At 45.5% G+C, this 22793-nt stretch overlaps 2 protein-coding genes across 7 annotated transcripts; one reads left to right on the plus strand and one right to left on the minus strand.

Annotated features, from left to right (window-relative positions):
- Positions 1 to 14000: 14000 nt before the first annotated feature.
- LOC127317562 (protein RKD3) lies at positions 14001 to 18815 on the plus strand. Of its 6 annotated transcripts, XM_051348125.2 has the most exons (6): positions 15949 to 16104; positions 16436 to 16485; positions 17545 to 17612; positions 17717 to 17862; positions 17953 to 18275; positions 18381 to 18815. In XM_051348125.2, exons 1-6 carry the CDS (start codon positions 16083 to 16085, stop codon positions 18582 to 18584), a joined length of 813 nt encoding a protein of 270 aa, XP_051204085.1. In that variant the 5' UTR covers positions 15949 to 16082; the 3' UTR covers positions 18585 to 18815. The 6 variants fall into 6 exon arrangements, 2 of the variants coding, with proteins under 2 accessions (XP_051204084.1, XP_051204085.1); XR_007861266.2 differs by lacking the exons at positions 17953 to 18275; positions 18381 to 18815 and having other exon boundaries at positions 14001 to 16104; positions 17579 to 17612; positions 17717 to 17735; XR_007861265.2 differs by lacking the exons at positions 17953 to 18275; positions 18381 to 18815 and having other exon boundaries at positions 14001 to 16104; positions 17545 to 17856.
- A 1311-nt stretch (positions 18816 to 20126) lies between these two features.
- On the minus strand, positions 20127 to 22551 carry LOC127317561 (ATP-dependent zinc metalloprotease FTSH 6, chloroplastic). The gene is made up of 2 exons (XM_051348123.2): positions 20894 to 22551; positions 20127 to 20807 (listed from the first exon to the last, which is right to left on the minus strand). The coding sequence occupies exons 1-2, from the start codon at positions 22360 to 22362 to the stop codon at positions 20225 to 20227; spliced, it is 2052 nt and encodes a 683-aa protein (XP_051204083.1). The 5' UTR covers positions 22363 to 22551; the 3' UTR covers positions 20127 to 20224.
- Positions 22552 to 22793: the final 242 nt, after the last annotated feature.

Here is a 22793-nt window from a genome sequence, read left to right on the forward strand (position 1 = left end):
CTCCCCGGCAACGGCGCCAGAAAAGTACTTGATGTCTACGGGTCTTCTATTCTTGTAGACAGTGTTGGGCCTCCAAGAGCAGAGGTTTGTAGAACAGCAGCAAGTTTCCCTTAAGTGGATCACCCAAGGTTTATCGAACTCAGGGAGGAAGAGGTCAAAGATATCCCTCTCAAGCAACCCTGCGATCACAATGCAAGAAGTCTCTTGTGTCCCCAACACACCTAATACACTTGTCAGATGTATAGGTGCACTAGTTCGGCGAAGAGATAGTGAAATACAAGTGGTATGAATGAATATGAGCAGTAGTAACGGCGCCAGAAAAGTGCTTGCTGGCGTGCAGTTGATGGTATTAATATTGCAGAAAGTAAAGATGCAGTAAAACAGTAAACAAGCAGCGATAGCAGTATTTAGGAACAAGGCCTAGGGATCATACTTTCACTAGTGGACACTCTCAACATTGATCACATAACAGAATAAATAGATAAATGCTAGACTCTACACTCTCTTGTTGGATGATGAACACCACTAACTGTGTAGGATTACACGAACCCTCAATGCCGGAGTTAACAAGCTCCACAATATTCGATGTTCATGTTTAAATAACCTTAGAGTGCATGACATATCAACATAACCAAACCAAGTACTAACATAGCATGCACACTGTCACCTTCACGCTACGAAAGGAGGAATAGATCACATCAATACTATCATAGCAATAGTTAACTTCATAATCTACAAGAGATCACAATCATAGCCCACGCCAAGTACTACACGATGCACACACTGTCACCATTACACCGTGCAGGAGGAATAAACTACTTTAATAACATCACTAGAGTAGCACACAGATATATTGTGATACAAAACACATTGCAATCATAAAGAGATATAAATAAGCACTTCACTATGCCATTCATAACAGTGAATAAGTATTCTGTGAAATATAGCCTAAGAGACCCACACGGTGCACACACTGTCACCTTTACACACGTGGGACAAGGAGTCTCCGGAGATCACATAAGTAAAATCCACTTGACTAGCACAATGACATCTAGATTACAAGCATCATCATATGAATCTCAATCATGTAAGGCAGCTCATGAGATTATTGTATTGAAGCACATAGGAGAGAGATTAACCACATAGCTACCGGTACAGCCCCGAGCCTCGATGGAGAACTACTCCCTCCTCATGGGAGACAGCAGCGTTGATGAAGATGGCGGTGGTGTCGATGGAGGAGCCTTCCGGGGGCACTTCCCCGTCCCGGCGGCGTGCCGGAACAGAGACTCCTGTCCCCAGATCTTGGCTTCGCGATGGCGGCGGCTCTGGAAGGTTTTCTCTGGTTTCGTCGAACGTGTCGAGGTTTTTAGGTCAGGGACCTTTATATAGGCGAAGAGACGGAGTCGGAGGGTCGACGGGGCGATGACACACTAGGGGGGCGCGGCCAAGGCCTGGGCCGCGCCACCCTGTCAACTGGGGCCCACAGGGCCCTCCTCTGGCGGCTCTCGGGTGTTCTGGAAGCTTCGTGGAAAAATAGGATGCTGGGCGTTGATTTCATCCGATTCCGAGAATATTTCCTTACTAGGATTTCTGGAACCAAAAACAGCAGAAAACAGCAACTGGCCCTTCGGCATCTCGTCAATAGGTTAGTTCCGGAAAACGCATAAATATGACATAAAGTATGCATAAAACATGTAGATATCATCAATAATGTGGCATGGAACATAAGAAATTATCGATACGTCGGAGACGTATCAGGGGGTGCTTGGGCGCCGGCCTTGGTGCCCCTTGGGTGGTGCGGCTGGCTTGATATATTCAGCCCCCTCTGTCTCCCCCTCATTATATAGGTGGAACCCCCTAGGGTTTGCCCAAAATCCGAATAAGAGTCCAACTCAAAAACTACCATATTGGTGAAACCTAGGGGAAGTGGGACTCATCCCTTTCCTTCCATCATGGCCGGCCATCGTGGTGGAATCCATGATACGTCCCAAACGTATCTATAATTTCTTATGTTCCATGCTACTTTTATGATGATACTCACATGTTTTATACACATTATATGTCATTATTATGCATTTTCCGGCACTAACCTATTGACGAGATGCCGAAGAGCCAGTTGTTGTTTTCTGCTGTTTTTGGTTTCAAAAATCCTAGTAAGGAAATATTCTCGGAATTGGACGAAATCAACGCCCAGGGTCCTATTTTTCCACGAAGCTTCCAGAAGACCGAAGAGGATACGAAGTGGGGCCACGAGGTGGCCACACACCAGGGCGGCGTGGCCCAAGCCCTGGCCACGCTGGCCTGTTGTGTGGGCCCCTCGTGACGCCCCTTGACCTTCCCTTCCGCCTACTTAAAGCCTTCGTCGCGAATACCCCAGTACCGAGAGCCACGATACAGAAAACCTTCCAGAGACGCCGCCGCCGCCAATCCCATCTCGGGGGATTCAGGAGATCACCTCCGGCACCCTGCCGGAGAGGGGAATCATCTCCCGGAGGTCTCTTCATCGCCATGATCGCCTCCGGATCGATGTGTGAGTAGTCCACCCCTGGACTATGGGTCCATACCAGTAGCTAGATGGTTGTCTTCTCCTCATTGTGCTATCATGTTAGATCTTGTGAGCTGCCTATCATGATCAAGATCATCTATTTGTAATGCTACATGTTGTGTTTGTTGGGATCCAATGAATATTGAATACTATGTCAAGTTGATTATCAATCTATCATATATGTTATTTATGTTCTTGCATGCTCTCCGTTGCTAGTAGAGGCTCTGGCCAAGTTGATACTTGTGACTCCAAGAGGGAGTATTTATGCTCGATAGTGGGTTCATGCCTCCATTAAATCTGGGACAGTGACAGAAAGTTCTAAAGTTGTGGATATGCTGTTGCTACTAGGGATAAAACATCGATGCTTTGTCTAAGGATATTTGTGTTGATTACATTACGCACCATACTTAATGCAATTGTCTGTTGTTTACAACTTAATACTGGAGGGGGTTCGGATGATAACCTGAAGGTGGACTTTTTAGGCATAGATGCATGCTGGATAGCGGTCTATGTACTTTGTCGTAATGCCCTGATTAAATCTCATAGTACTCATCATGATATATGTGTGTGCATTGTTATGCCTTCTTTATTTGTCAATTGCCCAACTGTAATTTGTTCACCCAACATCTGTTTATCTTATGGGAGAGACACCACTAGTGAACTGTGGACCCCGGTCCTATTCTTTACATCTGAAATACAATCTACTGCAATTGTTCTTTACTGTTCTTCGCAAACAATCATCATCATCCACACTATACATCTAATCCTTTGTTTTCAGCAAGCCGGTGAGATTGACAACCTCACTGTTACGTTGGGGCAAAGTACTGTGATTGTGTTGTGCAGGTTCCACGTTGGCGCCGGAATCCCTGGTGTTGCGCCGCACTACACTCCGCCGCCATCAACCTTCAACGTGCTTCTTGACTCCTACTGGTTCGATAACCTTGGTTTCTTACTGAGGGAAAACTTGCTGTTGTGCGCATCACACCTTCCTCTTGGGGTTCCCAACGGACGTGTTAACTACGCGCAATCAATCCACCATGGACTCCACCTTCCCTTTAGGGTGGCCGGCTAGGGTTGGTGGAGTCCAACTGGGACTCCACCTTCCATGATGATTTCTTCTGAAAGGTTCTAGAACATTCTAGCGCCTTCCATAAATGCACCGGATCATTTCCAAACTTGGAAAGTGACTTCCTATATATTAATCTTATTCTCCGAACCATTCCGGAACTCCTCGTGATGTCATGGATCCCATCCGAGACTCCGAACAACATTCGAACTCCATTCCATATTCCATATCTACTTAAAACGACATCAAACCTTAAGTGTGTCACCCTACGGTTCGAGAACTATGCGGACATGATCGAGACTCCTCTCCGATCAATAACTAATAGCGGGACCTGGAGATCCATAATAGCTCCCACATATTCAACGATGACTTCATGATCGAAAGAACCATTCACATAAAATAATAGTTCCCTTTGTCTCGCGATATTTTACTTATCCGAAGTTTGTCGGTATCTCCATACCTAGTTCAACCTCGTTACTGATAAGTACTCTTTACTCGTACCGTGATATGATATCCCTTGTGAACCAGTCACATGCTTTGAAGCTAATTGGATGTCATTCCATCGAGAGGGCCCAGAGTATATCTATCCGTCATTAGGATGGACAAATCCCCACTATTGATACAAGTGCCTCAACCCTATACTTTCCGAACACTTAATGCCACCTTTATAACAACCCATTTACGCAGTAGTGTTTGGTGTCATCAAAGCATCCATCCGTTTTAGGTGATTAACATGATCTCATGGTCCAAGGATTAAGTTACTATGCATATTAAAGCTTGAAGCACAAAGAACTAAATAACTTGATCATATTCTACGCTTACTATGGATGCATGTCCATCACATCATTCACCTAATGATATGATCTTGTTATTAATAACATCCAATGTTCATGATCAGGAAACCATGATCATCTATTAATCAACAAGCTAGTTTAACAAAAGGCTTACTAGGGACTCCTTTATGTTTACAAAACACACAAGTATTAATGTTTCCGATTAATACAATTATAGCATGGGATGTAAACATTTATCATGAACAATAAGATATAACAATAAACACTTTTATTATTGCCTCTTGGGCATATCTCCAACAGTCTCCCACTTGCACTAGAGTAAATAATCTAGTTTACATTTGTAAAGATATAACACATTGGCCTTCTCGTGCTTATCATGTTTGCTTATGGGAGAGGTTTCAGTCAACGAATCTGACATACTCAGAAACGAATGTATTCTGCAATTCATTTGCGTCTCTACGCATTACGCAGTTTTTCAAATGAGTCGGCATTAATCGTATATGTTTGGTCTTCTGGTGGAACCTTAATTCCATGGTCTGAAATATGTTACCAATATTGTCACATACAATATAGTTTCATAGTTCTAACACTACCGGAACTACACCAAGTTCTCAAAGAACTCCTCGACTCAAACACCGTGGTCATTGTCAAAACAATGAGATACTCTACCTTCGTTTGTAGAATTCGTCACAATATTTAGAACTCATCTAAATCTAGCATAGACTCTATCTAGCCCATTGTGCTACCTTTTAATGAACACATTAGCTTAATTGAGATTGAAATTCATTTTTATATGTGACAAAACTAATATCGGTGTAACACCTTACAATGATTCGTTTTGTCATTACCCCATATAAAACTTACATATTTATATCCTCGGCTCTGACAAAGCACTCAGGGATATTCTTACTGTTGTCCAATGATCATCAGATGAATCATTCTGATATATGCTCGTAACACCTTAGAGCATAGGACATCTGGTTGTGTACATATTATTCGTGATCTAAAATCACTCATGTGTTTTTACTCATTGAGTGTCAAATACACTCAAGTCTTGTTTAAACCTCCACATGGGAAAAGAACACCTTCTTAACATTTTCATATTGAACTACTTCAACATTCATTCTATGTACATTGACTTAAACTTATTATGCGTTTCAATCTATCTTCATAGATCTTGACGCTAACTATGTTTTTAGTCCATATCCTTTCATTGAAGTTCACTTTCAATGAAACCTTCTAATCATATCAAGTACATGATTACATTATTTATAATCAACGATATTTAATCTACATAAAGTATTATAAATATGTCTCAGCGCTCCCACTTAATTATTGCAAATGCAAGCTTCTTCATCATTTCTGATGAAATCATAACTCTTTGATTATTTCATCCGGTGAAGATTCCAACTCCGTGATACTCACTTCATCCAGTGAAGTTTGTATACCTTTCTAGTATTCTATGGACTAGCAAAACTCTCAGTTGTATCTTGTATACACCTTTAATACACACCTTTGGTAAGAAATGTATTTTGCCATCCTACTAACATATCTCACAAAAGAAATATGTAGCGATTACTAGAACAATCCATATAGACTATAAGCATCACTGCTGAAGATCTAATCTTATCGCAGTCAACTCTTTGAACTTTGTCATAACAAGTCGAGCGTCTTCAAGGATATTATATCCAATTCTATTAATTTTATAGATCCATTTACTTTCAAAAAATATTTATTCCTTCAAAAGGTTAACCAAGCTCCAAGCTTGATTTTAGATACTATCTTGGATTTCATGGCTCTTAGCCATTTTAACGGAGTCAGGGGCCATCATAGCTTCTTTGTATGTAGTTGGTTTATCATTGTTCAAAATCAATCCTTTGTTCACAAATCATTTATTTGATCACAAAGTAAACCATACCTACAAGGTTCAATAGGTACTTCGATCTTCATGACTATAACACTTTGTAGACATGGGGCCATGATTATCGTGGTTGCTTCCGGAACCACTTCCGATGTTGCGCTACTCTGATCATCATGCTCAGGTTCATCAACCTTATCAAGTTCCATTGTCCTCCCACTCAAATACTTTGCTAGAAACAATTTCTTGGAAATAAGCGAGAAACATCGACAAACACTTTTGTCCTTGACTTTATAGTGGAAAGAATTCCCATTTTGTTCTTGGGATAACCAACAAAGACATTCATCCGATCTCAGTGGTAAACTCATTTACTTATGCTATGCATACCAAAATTTAAGAAAGGACTATTAGGGTTTATACCCATGCCATAACTCATATGGTATCATTTCAACGGATTATGATGACGCTCTATTTAGTGTAAAAGCGGTAGTCTCTAAAGCATAATCTACAAAAAATATAATGGCATCATTTTATTTTATATCATCATTAATCCAACAAGGTTTGGATATGTCTCTCGAATATTCCATCATAACTATGGTGTTCCGACAAACGTGAGTGGTGGAACAATTTCGTAACTCTTTTAGATGTTCGCTAAAAACTCGTAATTCAAATATTTTCACCATGATCCAATCATAGATATTTTACTTTTCTATTACGATGATTTCTACTTTATGCTGAAATTTATTTGAATCTATTCAAATGTTTCAGACTTCTTCCTCACTGAATAGATATATCCATATATATACACTCAATTCATTGTTGGAAGCTTTCATGAAGTAGAAGAATCTTGCGCACACAACTATGCCCAATGAACCACATACATCATCATGTATGTTTCCACTAAGTTAGTTGCCCATTCAACTCTTGGCCTATGAACGGTATTTTAGTCATTTTCTTTAGAAAAGATTTGCAAGTGCCAAACGATTCAAGAATCAAATGACTCCAAAAATCCATTTGCATGGAGTTTCTTCATGCGCTCCTTTCTAACATATAAGTGGAATTCAAATCATTTGCCTTTTGTCATTTTAGCGTCAGTGTTATGCATGTGTGTTTCACCATTTAAGATTTATAATAACGTATCCGTCGTATATGGAGTACGGTCATAACTTTGAACAACTCATTGTTTTTATTTGACCAGAGCTAAAAAAAAATTATTAAGTTCTTTATTATATATCTGAAGGGCCAGGTAGAATGCCAACGACGAACATAATAACACTTTATTTGTCCAGACGTGCATTATTACCACATTCCTTATCAGTCACTTAGGCCATTGTATTCTTGTATTGTGTTGTGTTGTATGGCATCTCATACCAACCAATCTGGTACAAATACCCAAGAACTTAATTGTGTGACCAATCAAAGAATACTTTCATAACATGTATATCATCTATATACACCTGAGCTAGACTTTCTAGTCTTTTCTTTCTTTATGCCAAAATTCTTTTTGTAGTTTCTCTTTCGACTTTCCTCATATTTCATAAAACACTTCAACATCAATAACTTCTAGGCTTGTTGGTCAAATACCAATAACCTTGAGGTTCGCACTTTGAAGTTGATCATTGATACGTCTCCAACGTATCTATAATTTGTTATGTTCCATGCTAGTTTTATGACAATACCTACATGTTTTATTCATACTTTATATCGTTTTGATGCATTTTCCGGCACTAACCTATTAACAAGATGTCGAAGCGCCAGTTCCTGTTTTCTGCTGTTTTTGGTTTCAGAAATCCTACAAAGGAAATATTCTCGGAATTGGACGAAATCAAAGCCCACGATCTTATATTTCACGGACGGTTCCAGAGCACCGAAGAGGGACCAGAGGGGAGCCAAGGGGGCCCCACCCCACATGGCGGCGCGGCCAAGGGGGGCGCCCCCCTATGGTGTGGGTCCCCCAGGACCCCTCCGAGGCTGCCCTTCCGCCTATAAAGCCTCTCCGTCGCGAAAACCCTAAAAACATAAGCCACGAGACGAGAAAAGTTACGCAGCCGCCGCCATCGCGAAGCCAAGATTCGGGGGACAGAAGTCTCTGTTCCGGCACGCCGCCGGGACGGGGAATTTCCCCCGGAAGGCATCTCCATCGACACCACCGCCATCTTCATCGCCGCTGCTGTCTCCTATGATGAGGAGGGAGTAGTTCTCCCCCGAGGCTAAGGGTTGTACCGGTAGCTATGTGGTTCATCTCTCTCTCCCATGTGATCTTTATGTGATCATGAGCTTTGTATCACTATTAATCTATGTGCTACTCTAATGATGTTATTAAAGTAGTCTATTCCTCCTTCATGATGTAATGTGGACAGTGTGTGCATCATGTAGTACTTGGCGTAGGTTATGATCGTGATCTCTTGTAGATTGTGAAGTTAACTATTACTATGCACTCTAGAGTTACTTTATATGAACTCCGGAATTACTCTCTATGGTGTGACAGTTTGCATCTTGTGTGATTCCTTTATGACGTTGTGGAGCTTGTTTACTCCGGCTTGAGGGTGCTCTCGTAGCCCTACACAATGAATGGTGTTTGTTATCCAACAATAGAGTCTTTGAAAGTAGCATAAGAGAAGAGAACTTATTTATTTATGTGATCATTGTTGAGAGTGTCCACTAGTGAAAGTATGATCCCTAGGCCTTGTTTCCAAGCATTGAAACACCGTTTATTTACTGTTCTACTGCATGTTTACTCGCTGCCATCTTTATTTTAGATTGCTATTACCACTCATATTCATCCATATCACTTGCATCTCACTATCTCTTCGCCGAACTAGTGCACCTATACATCTGACAAGTGTATTAGGTGTGTTGGGGACACAAGAGACTTCTTGTATCGTAATTGCAGGGTTGCTTGAGAGGGATATCTTTGACCTCTACCTCCCTGAGTTCGATAAACCTTGGGTGATTCACTTAAGGGAAACTTGATGCTGTTCTACAAACCTCTGCTCTTGGAGGCCCTACACTGTCTACAGGAATAGAAGCGTGCGTAGACATCAAGCTATTTTCTGGCACCGTTGCCGGGGAGGTAAGGTAAAAGGTATTCACATCCTCCGACTACTAAGCTATTTCCTAGCATTGTTGCCGGTGTGTGAGTGCTCGAAGCTATTTCCTTTAGATCCTGCAATTGCATCTTTTTGTTTCTTGTTTTTATTTTTCACTAGTTATGCATAATGGAAAACAACAGTGAGCTTTTTAATCTATTTCCTGAGTTAAGACATGAATTGTTTGATGCGAAAATTAAAAAACCTATGGAACCTTATTTGCATGATAGTAGCAATGTTATTAGTATGAATGCAATTACTGCTAATGCTATGGAGAAGTCTAAGCTTGGGGAAGCTAGTTTTTGTGATCTTTTTAGCTTCCCATCTTTAGGGGAGAAAATTTGCTCTGATAATGCTTTATCTGCCATATGCGATAACTCTAATGATGCTTCTGATATTTTAAATCTACCTACTAAAAGTATTCCCTTCAAGATACCTATGAAAATTGTTGAACTTGCTATGAACAATTGCTATTTTGGAGATGGGACTGTCCATCCTAGTGATCATTTACTCTTTATACATGAATTATGCGAGTTGTTCGAGAATGCAGGTATTTCAAAGGACCAAGTTAAGAGGAAGCTATTCTCTATATCTCTGAAGGGCAGAGCTGTAGAATGGTATAAGATGCTGAAGAATGGTCGATCTATTGGTTGGGAGGAAATTGTACCTCTCTTTTATTCTAAATTTTATCCTCCTCATGAAGTGCATATTGATAGGAATTATATTTATAACTTTTATCCTCGTGATGGAGAGAGTATTTCCCAAGCATGGGGGAGATTGAAGTCACTAATGCTCAAATGTTCCATTCATGAGCTCCCCCGTAATGTTATTACTAATAATTTTTATGCAAGGCTTTCAGGACACCACAAGGACTATCTAGATGCCTGTTTGGAAGGATCTTTCACAAGCAAGGAGGTTGAAGCTAGATGGGATCTTCTTGAAAGAATTCAAAGCAATACTGGAGATGGGAGAGTGACAAAGGTAAAGAATCAGGTATAAACTATGAATATGAATGCATTAAGTCTTTCATTGAAACTGCTGATTTTCAAGAGCTTAGTGCTAAATATGGTCTTGATACTCAAATTATGGTCGATTGCTATAGAGCCTTTGCCTCTCATATTAATGTTCCTAAAGAAAATTGGTACATGTATCATGAACCTTTTAAAGACACTTGCATGGAAAATGAAATTGTTAATGATTGCAATGAACATGCTCAAACTTCTGAGAATGCTATTTCCTACAAGCATGTTAATTTTTGTGGAGTTCATAGACCTTGTGAAAAGAATAAAATTGAAGAAGAATATTGTATCCATCATAGGAATGAAAAAACTAGAAAGTGGATTAGGGCTCTAGATGATCTTGGTGAAAAAGTTTGTGCCCTCTATCCTTTTATTTGTGAACTTTGCCATAGAGTGGGTCATTTTAATTTTCAATGCTCCTCCAATGATAATTCGAACCCCATGAGTGCTGCAAATTTGTATTGTGATGATGAAATCACTCCTAATCAGCATGATGAACTTACATTATTTTTGGAGTGTGAAGAGTTATTGAGAAAACTTCTTTGGTGGATATTAGTGCTCTTGATATTAAAAGTGTCCTGCATGGGTGTCTTTCTTATTGCATTGATGATTGCTACACAAATACTTACATACAAAATATTTTAGAAGATGACACTTTGCCAAAATATGATAGGACCGCTGTGTGTTTTGAACTTATTAATAAAAAGGAGGACTCCTCCCAAGTTTCTTCCATTGTTTCTGGAAATAAATCAGGTTATGTGGAGAAGCCTCCCTTCAAGCCTCTTCCTCCTAAAGAAGGGAACGAGGAGAAGGAAAAGAAGAAGAAGAAGAAGAAGAAGAAGAAGAAGAAGAAGAAGAAGGGAAAGAAGAAGAAGAAGAAGAAGAAGAAGAAGAAGAAGAAGAAGAAGAAGAAGAAGAAGAAGAGGGGGAATAAAAAGAAAGAGGTAACGGCATATCCCCGCGTGTATGAGATAACGATAGGTAACCGTAAGTATGTTGCTCCTAATGATTATTATGATAATGAATCTGAGTACAATGATCTTCCTATGCCCTTTACCTATATTAGTGATTATGATTTAGAAGAGCACACTACTTTTGATATTGAAAATCTCTGGGAAACTAATTCTGAAAATGAGGATGTTAATAACTGCCATAGTATTAATACTATCCATGTTTCTTCCCATGACGATATAGAAAGCTCTAAGCTTGGGGAAGCTTGTTTTGATGAGCATGATATTTTTAATCCCCCAAGCATGGAGGAGAAAATTTACTTTGATGATATTTTACCTCCTATATATGATGATTATAATGATGACTATCATATTTTCAGTCCACCTACTATTGAGGAGAAAATTAATTATGACTACAATATGCCTCCTATATATGATGATTATGGTGATGAGAATAATAATGATAGCTATTTTATTGAATTTGCTCCCACTACAATTAATAGTAAAGACTATGCTTATGTGGAGAGTAATAATTTTATGCATGTAGCTCATGATAAGAATGTTTCATGTGATAGTTATATTATTGAGTTTGTTCATGATGCTACTGAAAGTTATTATGAGACAGGGAAACATGGTTATATGCATCTTAATAATATTAAGTTTCCCCTCTTTATGTTGAGAATCTTGAAGTTGCGCTTGTGCTGCCTTTCTATGCTTGTTGCCTTATGCTTACATGACTTGTTTATTTACAAGATTCCTTTTCATAGGAAGTGGGTTAGGCTTAAGTTTGTTTCATACTTGCTTTTTGATGCTCGCTTTTGCTTCAACTCTTATTTCTTGCGAGTGCATCATTAAAACTGCTGAGCCCATCTTAATGGCTATAAAGAAAGCACTTCTTGGGAGATAACCCATGTTTTTATTTTGCTACTGTTTTGTTGTGTCTTGGAAGTTGTTACTACTGTAGCAACCTCTCCTTATCTTTATTTTATTGCATTGTTGTGCCAAGTAAAGTCTTTGATAGTAAGGTTGATACTAGATTTGGATTACTGCGCAGAAACAGATTTCTTGCTGTCACGAATTTGAATAGGCCTCTCTGTAGGTAACTCAGAAAAATCTGCCAATTTACGTGTGTGATCCTCAGATATGTACGCAACTTTCATTCAATTTGAGCTTTTTTATCTGAGCAAGTTAAGTGCCCCTGAAAAATTCGTCTTTACGGACTGTTCTGTTTTGACAGATTCTGCCTTTTATTTCGCATTGCCTCTTTTGCTATGTTGAATGGATTTCTTTGTTCCATTAACTTCCAGTAGCTTTGTGCAATGTCCAGAAGTGTTAAGAATGATTGTGTCACCTCTGAATATGTGAATTTTTGATTATGCACTAACCCTCTAATGAGTTTGTTTTGAGTTTGGTGTGGAGGAAGTATTCAAGAGTCAAGAGAGGAGGATGATACAATATGATCAAGAAGGGTGAAAAGTCTAAGCTTGGGGATGCCCCCATGGTTCATCCCTGCATATTTCAAGAAGACTCAAGCATCTAAGCTTGGGATGCCCAAGGCATCCCCTTCTTCATCGACAACTTATCAGGTCACCTCTAGTGAAACTATATTTTTATTCCATCACATCTTATGTACTTTACTTGGAGCGTCTGTGTGCTTTTTTTTGTTTTTGTTTGAATAAACTCGGATCCTAGCAATCCGTGTGTGGGAGAGAGACACGCTCCGCTCGTTCATATGAACACTAGTGTTCTTAGCTTTACTTTTAATGTTCATGGCTAAAGTTGAAAGCTGATGCATTTATTGTTATATGGTTGGAAACAGAAAATGCTTCATGTGGTAATTGGTATATTATCTTAAATAATTTGATACTTGGCAATTGTTGTGCTCAAATAGATCATGTTTAAGCTCTTGCATCATGTACTTTGCACCTATTAATGAAGAACTACCATAGAGCTTGTTGAAATTTGGTTTGCATGACGTCGCGGCAGTAACGTTGTTGATGATAACGTTGTTGACGACGGGAACGATGGGTCAAAGTTGACGGCGTTGAAGACGACGGTATGCAGCATAGCCCGACTTGGACGGAAGTGATGAAGAGCTTGAGCAGTCACGCAGAGCGCTTCCCAAAAACCTAATTCGCTCTCTCCCATACATGATCGCAAGGGCGAGCGGTTCCGGAGACCTGCTCTCCCGTTTGCCGATGCACGTCGGCGCGCGGGATGGAGTAGGCTACTTTGGCGGCGCAAACAGAGAGAGGTGGCAAAACCCTAACTCGTGTATTAGGTGTCTTTTTGCGGTAGCAGGGCAAGAGATTAGGCTCAGGAAACCCTAGGCAACGTGGGCTACGCCCACGTCGAGTAGCGAGCGTGAACCACTCCTCTTCTCACTCACTTACTAGTGGTGGAACAACCCACCTTATAAGGTGGTCTAACTTCGTCCCAACTTTCCATGTGGGACTAAACTTCCCACCTCTTGCCACTCCCTAGTGAGCTGCCATCAATTTGGATTTAAACTCACATGGCTGCCACTAAGTGGGATTTGAGATTTATAGGAAAATCTAAAATCTAGTATGGACCACTGAATGTGGCCCAATATTTCAACACAAAATAAGCGATATTATGAAAGGTTTACTTTGGTCGAAACAAAACTCAAGTGTGATGTTCTGGTCTGACCAAATCACATCAACATCAGTCATCAGGAGAAAATCATGCAACTGAACCATACTACTGAAACTGAATCCTGATGCGGCGATGGGCGCCTCCCATCCCAGGCGTCGCCCACCGCCGTGCGTTCGCCGCAGCCGCAGCTACGGCTGCATCCCCCGCCGACGAACTTCTCCGGCAACACAACCGCTCCCTCGCGGCTCTCCTCCGTCGCGGCCGCTTCGACGCAGCCAGGCGCCTCTTCGACGCCATCCCCGCCCGCAACGTCGTGACTTGGAACTCGTTCCTCGCGGCGCTAGCACGCGGCCGCGACGTGAGCGCCGCGCGGGCCTTTTTCGCCTCTATGCCCGTCCGGGACGCCGTGTCATGGAACACGCTCCTCGCTGCCTACTCCCGCTCTCCGCACCCCGACCACCTCGCCGACGCGCGCCGGCTGTTCGACGAAATGCCACAGCGCGACGCGGTCACCTGGAACACCCTCCTCGGCGCCTACGTGCGCCGCGGGCTCATGGGCGAGGCTGAGAAGCTATTCGGTGAGATGCCGCAGAGGAACATCGCTTCTTTTAACACGATGGTCACCGGGTTCTTTGCTGCTGGCCAGGTGAACAAGGCCCTTGACATGTTCGATGCGATGCCTGTCAAGGACTCCGCCTCGCTGAGCACGATGGTGTGTGGGTTAACGAAGAACGGCCGGTTGGATGAGGCAGAGGAGCTGTTGACAAAGCGCTTGAGGGTGACGGACATGGACAAGGCTGTTGATGCCTACAATACGCTGATTTCTGCGTATGGTCAAGTTGGGAGGGTGAACGACGCTAGGAGATTATTTGATATGATTCCCAGAGGTCAGTACCAGCCCAAGATGGGCAACATGAGGGTCTTTGAGAGGAATGTTGTGTCATGGAACTCAATGATGATGTGCTATACAAAAACCGGAGATGTTTGCTCAGCAAGGACACTGTTTGACGAGATGCCGATTAAGGACCTCGTATCATGGAATACTATGATTGCTGGGTACGCGAAGGTGTCAGATATGCAGGAAGCAGAGAAACTGTTTTGGGAAATGCCTGACCCTGATGTAGTGTCTTGGAATTTAATAATACGAGGATTCACACACATAGGCGAAGTTGAGAATGCCCGTAGGTTTTTCGATAAAATGCCAGAGCGTGGGACCATTTCCTGGAATACAATGATATCAGGTTATGAGCAAAATGGGGACTACGATGGTACAGTCAAGCTATTTACACGTATGCTAGAAGTTGGTGGGATGCCTGATCGGCACACCCTCTCTTCCGTTCTAGCAGCATGTGCGTCGCTCCCTATGTTGCGCCTTGGAACTCAGCTCCACCAACTTATTGAGAAGTCGTTTCTGCCAGATACTGCAACTAGCAATGCCCTTATAACAATGTACTCCAGAGGCGGGGCACTAACCGAGGCGGAAGCCATCTTCAAGCAGATGCAAACGCAAAAAGATTTCATGTCTTGGAATGCACTGATAGGAGGTTATGAACACCATGGTCGAGCTACAGAAGCTTTGCAACTTTTCGAAGAAATGACGAGTGCCAGGGTTATGCCAACACCCATAACTTTCATTACTCTCTTGAGTGCATGCGGAAATGCTGGCCTTGTCTCTGAAGGATGGAGGGTTTTCCGCACCATGGTTCATGAGTATGGCATTGCTGCTAGGATTGAGCACTATGCAGCACTTGTCAATCTCATAGGTCGACATGGTGAGCTTGATGATGCATTGGAGGTAATCAATAGCATGCCAATTGCTCCAGAACGATCTGTGTGGGGATCTTTCCTCGGAGCCTGTACGGCGAAGAAGAATGAACAACTGGCTCACATGGCTGCAAAGGCATTGTCCAAGATTGACCCTGAGAGTTCTGCTCCATATGTTTTGATTCATAACTTGCATGCTCATGAGGGGAAGTGGGGAAGTGCGTCTGTTGTAAGAGAAGAGATGGAACGTCAAGGTGTTCACAAGCATCCTGGGTACAGCTGGATTGATCTGCATGACAAGGTGCATGTCTTCATCTCAGGGGATACCTCGCATCCCCTTATCCAGGAGATTTTTTCAGTCCTAAAAGGTTTCGACATGTCATGCCGAGATTGGAGCTAGACGGTACGGTGAAATTGTTGTAATGTTTACAAAGAAAATTAGTTTACAGTGTAGAAACAAAGACGTCCTGTCTTCGGTTCTTCTTGACTTGTACATCGCATTTATGTTACTGTTTCTACCCTACTGAAATCAACAAGCAGCTATCTCCCCGCAATAAAAAAAACAGCTATGTGCACGCTCTATAATTTACTAATTTGAGTGTCCATAGCCATCAGTTAAGATTCTTTATCTGTTTGCTGTTTCAAATTTTGGTGAATTTACCCATGAATGCCTAGAGTATACTAAATAAATGATTTATTTTTACAAAGTGTTGTGATTTGCTGGCTTTTGGTAGGTCCGAAGCTGCACAATTCAAGAACCGTGGAGCTGAGCAAAGAAACTCAAGTGAGTTCATGTTACTCCTACTTACTTTTTTTTTACGTGTACTCCTACTAATTCGGTACATATGGATTTTGCACATTCTACTTTTATGTGTTGTTCCACATTTAATCATGAAAATGTGTTGACACGTAATTCTTTCTGAAACACACACGTTCAAGACCCTGTTCAGCAGATCCCACTACAGTTGCAATCACAGATTTACACATACGTTCATTTTCTAGTAACATCATTTGGTTTTAAGCCCCTTAAACGATCAATAATATGTGTGCATGGCTGCCTATTTAATGTAATACCCCACCATGGAGTACTGTACTCTAATCCAGTACTAGTGCTCAAACCACCATGTAGAAAGAAGCACCCTTGCCTAATGAGCTCTTTGAATCTGATGAATTGTGCCTTTAACCAAAACATTCAAAGCATTGCTTTGAATGTCCCCCGCAAAAAAAAAATGCTTTGAATGTGTCAAGCAATGCACAAATAAGTGAGAACGTATGCCCCCAAACCCTCACTTCTTGCTTATACAGCTATACTGTCATACATGTTAAGCTTACCTTTTGATTTTGTGAGTAATTAAGGTGGATAACTGGAATAGTTCAAGGCCGAACAGAAGCAGAAACAAGTTGAATTACAGTTCGGTAAAGGTAATGCGCGTTAGCAGAAAGAAGGGTGGATGGATGACGAAAGTCTGTGCCCAGTTAGTCCTAATCATGCATCAGAACTTATAGTTCTAAGAAATATAAATAATAATATATCTGTAAAACAAAACATGCAGACTCTAGGCGAAAAGTTTTGATTAGCCATTATCCATACTCTTAAATGTACGAAACCCAAGGCATGTTATGCTATTTACCAAGACTAATTATTACCATGCAGCCAATCACACAATTACTCCCTTTTTTGTAACTCCCGATCCATTAGCCACTCTTTGAATTAATTCCTCGCATGATTTTCAATATGAGCCGTTTCCATGCACCAAGTGATACCAGCATTTAAGAGCCGGCTTTGCCTTTCATCCGCTCCATATATATTTGGCTACCCACGTTCTAGTCTTGTCTTCATCAGTTCTCATCACAGTATTTGTTTGCCCACGATCTAGTTCTAGAGAGAATGGATTGCAACGAAGAACAGAGGTACGTTTATTCTTCTATCATGCAGTGAGATTGTGCACAGTGTGCATCAAGAAGTAGTACAATTGTTTTTGCTAAGTTGATCTATCTTATTTACCATGGACCAGCTTGTGGCCTTATTGGCCAAGTGATTGGCTTGATAATTTCCTGCTTGAGGAAGAAGCACTCCTCTCCAATCTACCCTTCCCGAGCTTCTGTTGTGAACCATTATGCTCTACTGGCTCCGCCGTTAGGCAGAGTAGCACTCTTCAAGGTATGATTTCTGTTCTCCATTTGATTTGAGCAGCACTTTCTGAAGTTCTAGACCTCTCAGCTCATTCTCTTGTCATTTGCGATGCTGCAGAGTTTGATACAAACTTTGAGGATGATGTACAGAGGTATTGGGATGATGACAGCAGAAAAGAGAGCGAGAAGGGGTTACCACAACTGTGTTATAGTGAGGAGAATGGAGCGGCATCAAACACGATGACAGCAGTCCCTGTTAGACCAGAAAAGGTGTTGACATTCGAGCTTGTGTCACAGCACTTCTACCTGCCAATCACGCAGGCAGCTCGAGAGCTGAATGTCGGGCTCACCGTCCTGAAGAAGAGGTGCAGAGAGCTTGGGATTCCCAGGTGGCCGCATCGCAAGATGAAGAGTTTGCGGGCCCTCATCAACAATGTGGAGGTTCCCTCTTTATCCATAGTGGTTTTCTTATCTCTTACTACGCTGAATCAGTCTTCACATATGTTTCAACTTCTAATCATGTCCTATGTCGGGTCACCGTTGCAGGCTTTGCAGGAGGCAGGCAAGGCGAACGACGAGGAGCAGCTGAGGGCGATGGTGGAGATGCTAGAGCAGGAGAGGAGGCTCCTGGAGCAGAAGCCATGTGTTGAGCTCAAGGATAAGACGAAGAGGCTTAGGCAGGCCTGCTTCAAGGCCAACTACAAAAGGAGGCGGGTCTTGGCTCTTGGAGCTGGGGAGGCATCGAAGTAGTGTTGATGCAGAGCATCTCTGCTTATGACAGAATATATATCGTTCAAGTATTTCTTCCATGTTTTATCGCAGCAGTCTAGCGTTTCCTACTCCTATCTCCTACCTTCGTCTCTTTTCACTTTCGGCTATGTATCCCTGACCTGTGGGTGAACACAAATTATAAGGGCAACGCTTAGCGTCCCCCGGGGGATCAAATCCCCGATCCCCCGGGTCTGCGGCCGTTCGATTTTACGTATGTATGGCTCGGATCTCTCGTTGACTCAGCGCGGCGCCACTCCATTTGGACGAAAAATTCCCCGCGACCGTGTTCACACGCACGCCCCTGTGGTGATGAGCCCATGGCGCTGTTGCTTCACGTCTTGGCTCCCGCTTCCCTGACCGTCGTCCAACTCCGGCGAGGTCGGTATCGATGGCCGCTCGCAGCAGACGACTCGCGCGGGAGGAAACTACAGCCGGTGCCGCTCCACCTTGCACAGCACCGCTCCATCCCTTTGCAGCAGGTTGCAGATGGAGTGCCTCGCAGCAACGACGCGGCTACACGTTGCCGGCGACGCTCCGCAGAGCAGCACCATCGCCCCGCGCTCCTAGATCGCCGTCACCTGCCGCAGCACCACCATCATCGCTCGCAGCTTCCGCCATGGCCGCTGGCAGCCGTGGTCATATGACCGCCGTTGTAGCACCGGCGGCCACAGTTTGTAGCACCGACGGCCGCAGTTTGCAGCAGCGGCGACCTTCGCTCGACCTTTGCAGCGGCGCTCGTAGCAGCTGCAGCCCAAGTTTGTAGCAGTGGCAGACGCAGCTTGCAGCAAGCCGTCATCGGCGACCGACTTGCAGCAGCAGCGGCAGCCGGCGCTCGTAGCGGACGGTTGTTTGTAGCAGAGCCGGCGACCTTCTGTAGCAGCACGGACAGACGTTTGTAGCAGGGTTGGCTGGCTATTTATAGCACCGCCGGCGGCGCTGTAGCAGTGTCGGCGACCTTCTGTAGCAAGGCGGACAGTCGTTTGTAGCAGGGCGGACGGCCGTTTGTAGCAGCGGGCGAGAATTGCAGGACCACGATGGCGTCGGGCTGGAGATCCATCGCCGGCGGCGGCCGCCACGAGCGACACGCGGGTTGGTGGTGATGCCACACATGGAGCAGGGGTGGCGAAGATGGAAAGGCCGGCCACGATTTCGAGGGGATTTTTTTTTTCGAGGGGATTTGGGGAAGAGACACAGGCGGGTTGATCCGACGAGCGCCGGCGGGACAGGGATCCGGCGAATTTTGGTAGAGCACCACGGCGGCGAAGGGATTTGGGGAAGAGACCATAGCCATGGCATGTGAGAGGGACGGGAGACCAGAGGAGAACGGGCAAGGAGGAAAGAGATAAGGGTGAGACCGTCTCCATCATGTGTGGGCCCTGCAGGGACGCGTGTCGCGCCAGGAAGCCGGAGGATGGGATGGCGTGGATCGTCCGGGGGAACAACAGCGTTTCCCAAATTATAACATGAAGTAGCAGAATCTAAACACCTGCTTGTATGGACAATACTATTTACTAGTACTAGTAAGTGTCAAGCATGTGATGCACCATATTAATATTTACATTGCGCCATATGCTTATCGTTCTACAGTCTACACTGCACAATTCTACTGCTCTGAAGTTTCAAGCAGTAACCATGTCTGTCCTTTCGGCCGTGTCCCGCTGCTCCTTGCCAATGTCGACGTGCTCAGATAATATCGCCCTGAACTCATCGCCGGTGAGCGTCTCCTTCTCCACAAGCACGTCCACAAGCTGGTCGATGACCGGCCGGGTCCTCCTGATATGAGCCTTGGCAACCTCGTATGCCTCGTCGATGATGGACTTCACCGTCGTGTCGATGTCGGCGGCGAGCTTCTCGGACATGGACTTCCTGGCCAGCATCCGCAGCACGAGGTCTCCGTTCTGCGCGGCCTGGTCTGTCAGCGCCCACGGCCCGATCTCCGACATGCCGAACGTGGTCACCATCTGCCGCGCCACCTGCGTCACCTGCTGCAGGTCCCCCGCCGCGCCCGTGGTCACCTCGGGCTCCCCAAAGATCACCTCCTCGGCGGCGCGGCCGCCCAGCCCGCCGACGATCCTCGCGAAGATCTGCTGCTTGGACACCAGCGTCGGGTCATCGCCGGGCAGGAACCACGTCAAGCCTCGCGCCTGCCCTCGCGGGATCAGCGTCACCTTCTGCACGGCGTCGTGCCCCGGCGTTAGTGTCCTGCAATGCAAGAATCGATTTAGTCTTCAGTAAAAGACGAGAAGAAATCGCCGTGAAAATAATCGCGCGAGTGTGTGCTTGCTTACGCGCAGACGGCATGGCCGATCTCGTGGTAGGCGACGAGCATCTTGCTCTTGCCATCTGTCATGCTGGTGCCCTCGAGCCCGGCGACGATGCGGTCGATGGAGTCGTCGATCTCCTTGACGGAGATGCGGTCCTTGCCGCGGCGGCCGGCGAGGATGGCCGCCTCGTTCATGAGGTTGGCGAGGTCGGCGCCGCTGAACCCGGGCGTGCGCATGGCGACCACGCTAAGGGACACGTCGGGGTCCAGCTTCTTGTTGGCGCTGTGCACCCTGAGAATCTCCTCGCGGCCGCGCACGTCGGGCAGCCCGACGGACACCTGACGGTCGAAGCGGCCCGGGCGAAGCAGCGCGGCGTCGAGGATCTCCGGGCGGTTCGTGGCGGCGATGACGATGACGCCGCTGTCGCCGCTGAACCCGTCCATCTCGGTGAGCAGCTGGTTCAGCGTCTGCTCCCTCTCGTCGTTGCCGCCGCCGATGCCCGTGCCGCGCTGCCGGCCGACGGCGTCGATCTCGTCGATGAACACGAGGCACGGCGCGTTGTCCTTGGCCTTGTTAAACAGGTCCCGCACCCGCGACGCGCCCACGCCGACGAACATCTCGATGAACTCCGACCCGGACAGCGAGAAGAAGGGCACGCCGGCCTCCCCGGCGATCGCCTTGGCCAGCAGCGTCTTCCCGGTCCCCGGCGGGCCGACCAGCAGCACGCCCTTGGGGATCCTCGCCCCCACCGCCGTGAACTTGTCCGGGAACTTGAGGAACTGCACGATCTCCTGGAAGTCCTGCTTCGCCTCGTCGACGCCGGCGATGTCGTCGAAGGTAACGCCCGTGTTGGGCTCCATCTGGAACTTGGCCTTGGACCGGCCGAGCCCGAAGGGCAGGCCCGGCCCGCCGCCGGGGGTGCCCGACGACGACCGCAGGAAGAGCGAGGCGAGGAAGAGGAGCGGGAAGCCGAGGTTCAGCAGGAGGCCGAGGACGTCCACCCCGGTGTCGGGCTCCGCCGGCTGCGCGGCGAAGTCGACGCCCTTGTCACGCAGCTTGCGGACCAGCTCGGCGGGGAGCCCCGGGAGCTGCACCTTGACGCGGTGGACCTTCGCCGGCAGAGCCGGGTCGTCCACCTCGACTACGGCGGCCGTACCGTTCTGGAAGAAGTCCACCTTCTTGACCGCGCCGGCGTCGAGGTACTCGAGGAACCGGGAGTAGGACATCCGGCTCGACGTCAGCTCCTCCGGAGCCAGGACCGGCGGCGACTGAGCCCGTGACGGTTTTGCCACGGCGAGCCCAAGCCCAAGGCCGAGGCCGGTGGATTGCAGCAGCCTCCGCCTGCCGATGTCGAGCCCAGCGGCATCTGGCGAAGATATGGGCGTGATCTTCCGCCTCTGTGGCGGCGCTTGCTTGGAGCCGTCCTGCGCCTTGCAGATGGGAAGGTGGCTCGTCGTCGTCGTCGTCGTCAGCGACATGGCCGTCGGCGACATTCCTACCTAGCTAGCTAAGCTAACAGAGTAATCTATCAGGTAACTCGCGTGCACTGACTACTGAGCAGAGCAGAGCAGTGACAGTGTGGTGTGGTTGCAGTGTTCGTTTGGTTTCTGCTCCTGGCTGTTACGACTTTTGGAGGGAAAGGACGGCGATTCCGTGTTTAAATAGAGGATCGAGGCCGATGCAGTTAGGGTTCGTTCATGTGGAGATGGGATTTCTCCGGTAGTTTCGTGAGGAATAGAGCTTCTGGTAGGATGGAGAATTCCGGTGCGTAATCGAGGAGTAGGGCATGCATGCAGCCAGTTGGATGGCTCGCGTTCGGCCAAGGCGTCGCCGCCCGGTCGCTGTCACCTCGATCGCTCGGGGCATGGCTGGGAGTAGTAGCCAGTAAGCTCTAGGTGCGTCCGGTGGCATTGCTCTGCTCGCG

The sequence above is a fragment of the Lolium perenne genome, chromosome 7 (genome assembly GCF_019359855.2).
Source record: "Lolium perenne isolate Kyuss_39 chromosome 7, Kyuss_2.0, whole genome shotgun sequence".
Classification (NCBI taxonomy): Eukaryota; Viridiplantae; Streptophyta; class Magnoliopsida; order Poales; family Poaceae; genus Lolium; species Lolium perenne.

Excerpts from the sequence above, each read along its gene's own strand:
- LOC127317562 (XM_051348124.2), top strand. The coding sequence starts at position 14,062 with ATGCGGCGATGGGCGCCTCCCATCCCAGGCGTCGCCCACCGCCGTGCG.
- LOC127317561 (XM_051348123.2), bottom strand. The coding sequence starts at position 22,362 with ATGTCGCCGACGGCCATGTCGCTGACGACGACGACGACGACGAGCCAC. Across the intron at positions 20,808-20,893 it reads ATCGGCCATGCCGTCTGCGC|GACACTAACGCCGGGGCACG; the intron begins GTAAGCAAGCAC and ends CTTGCATTGCAG.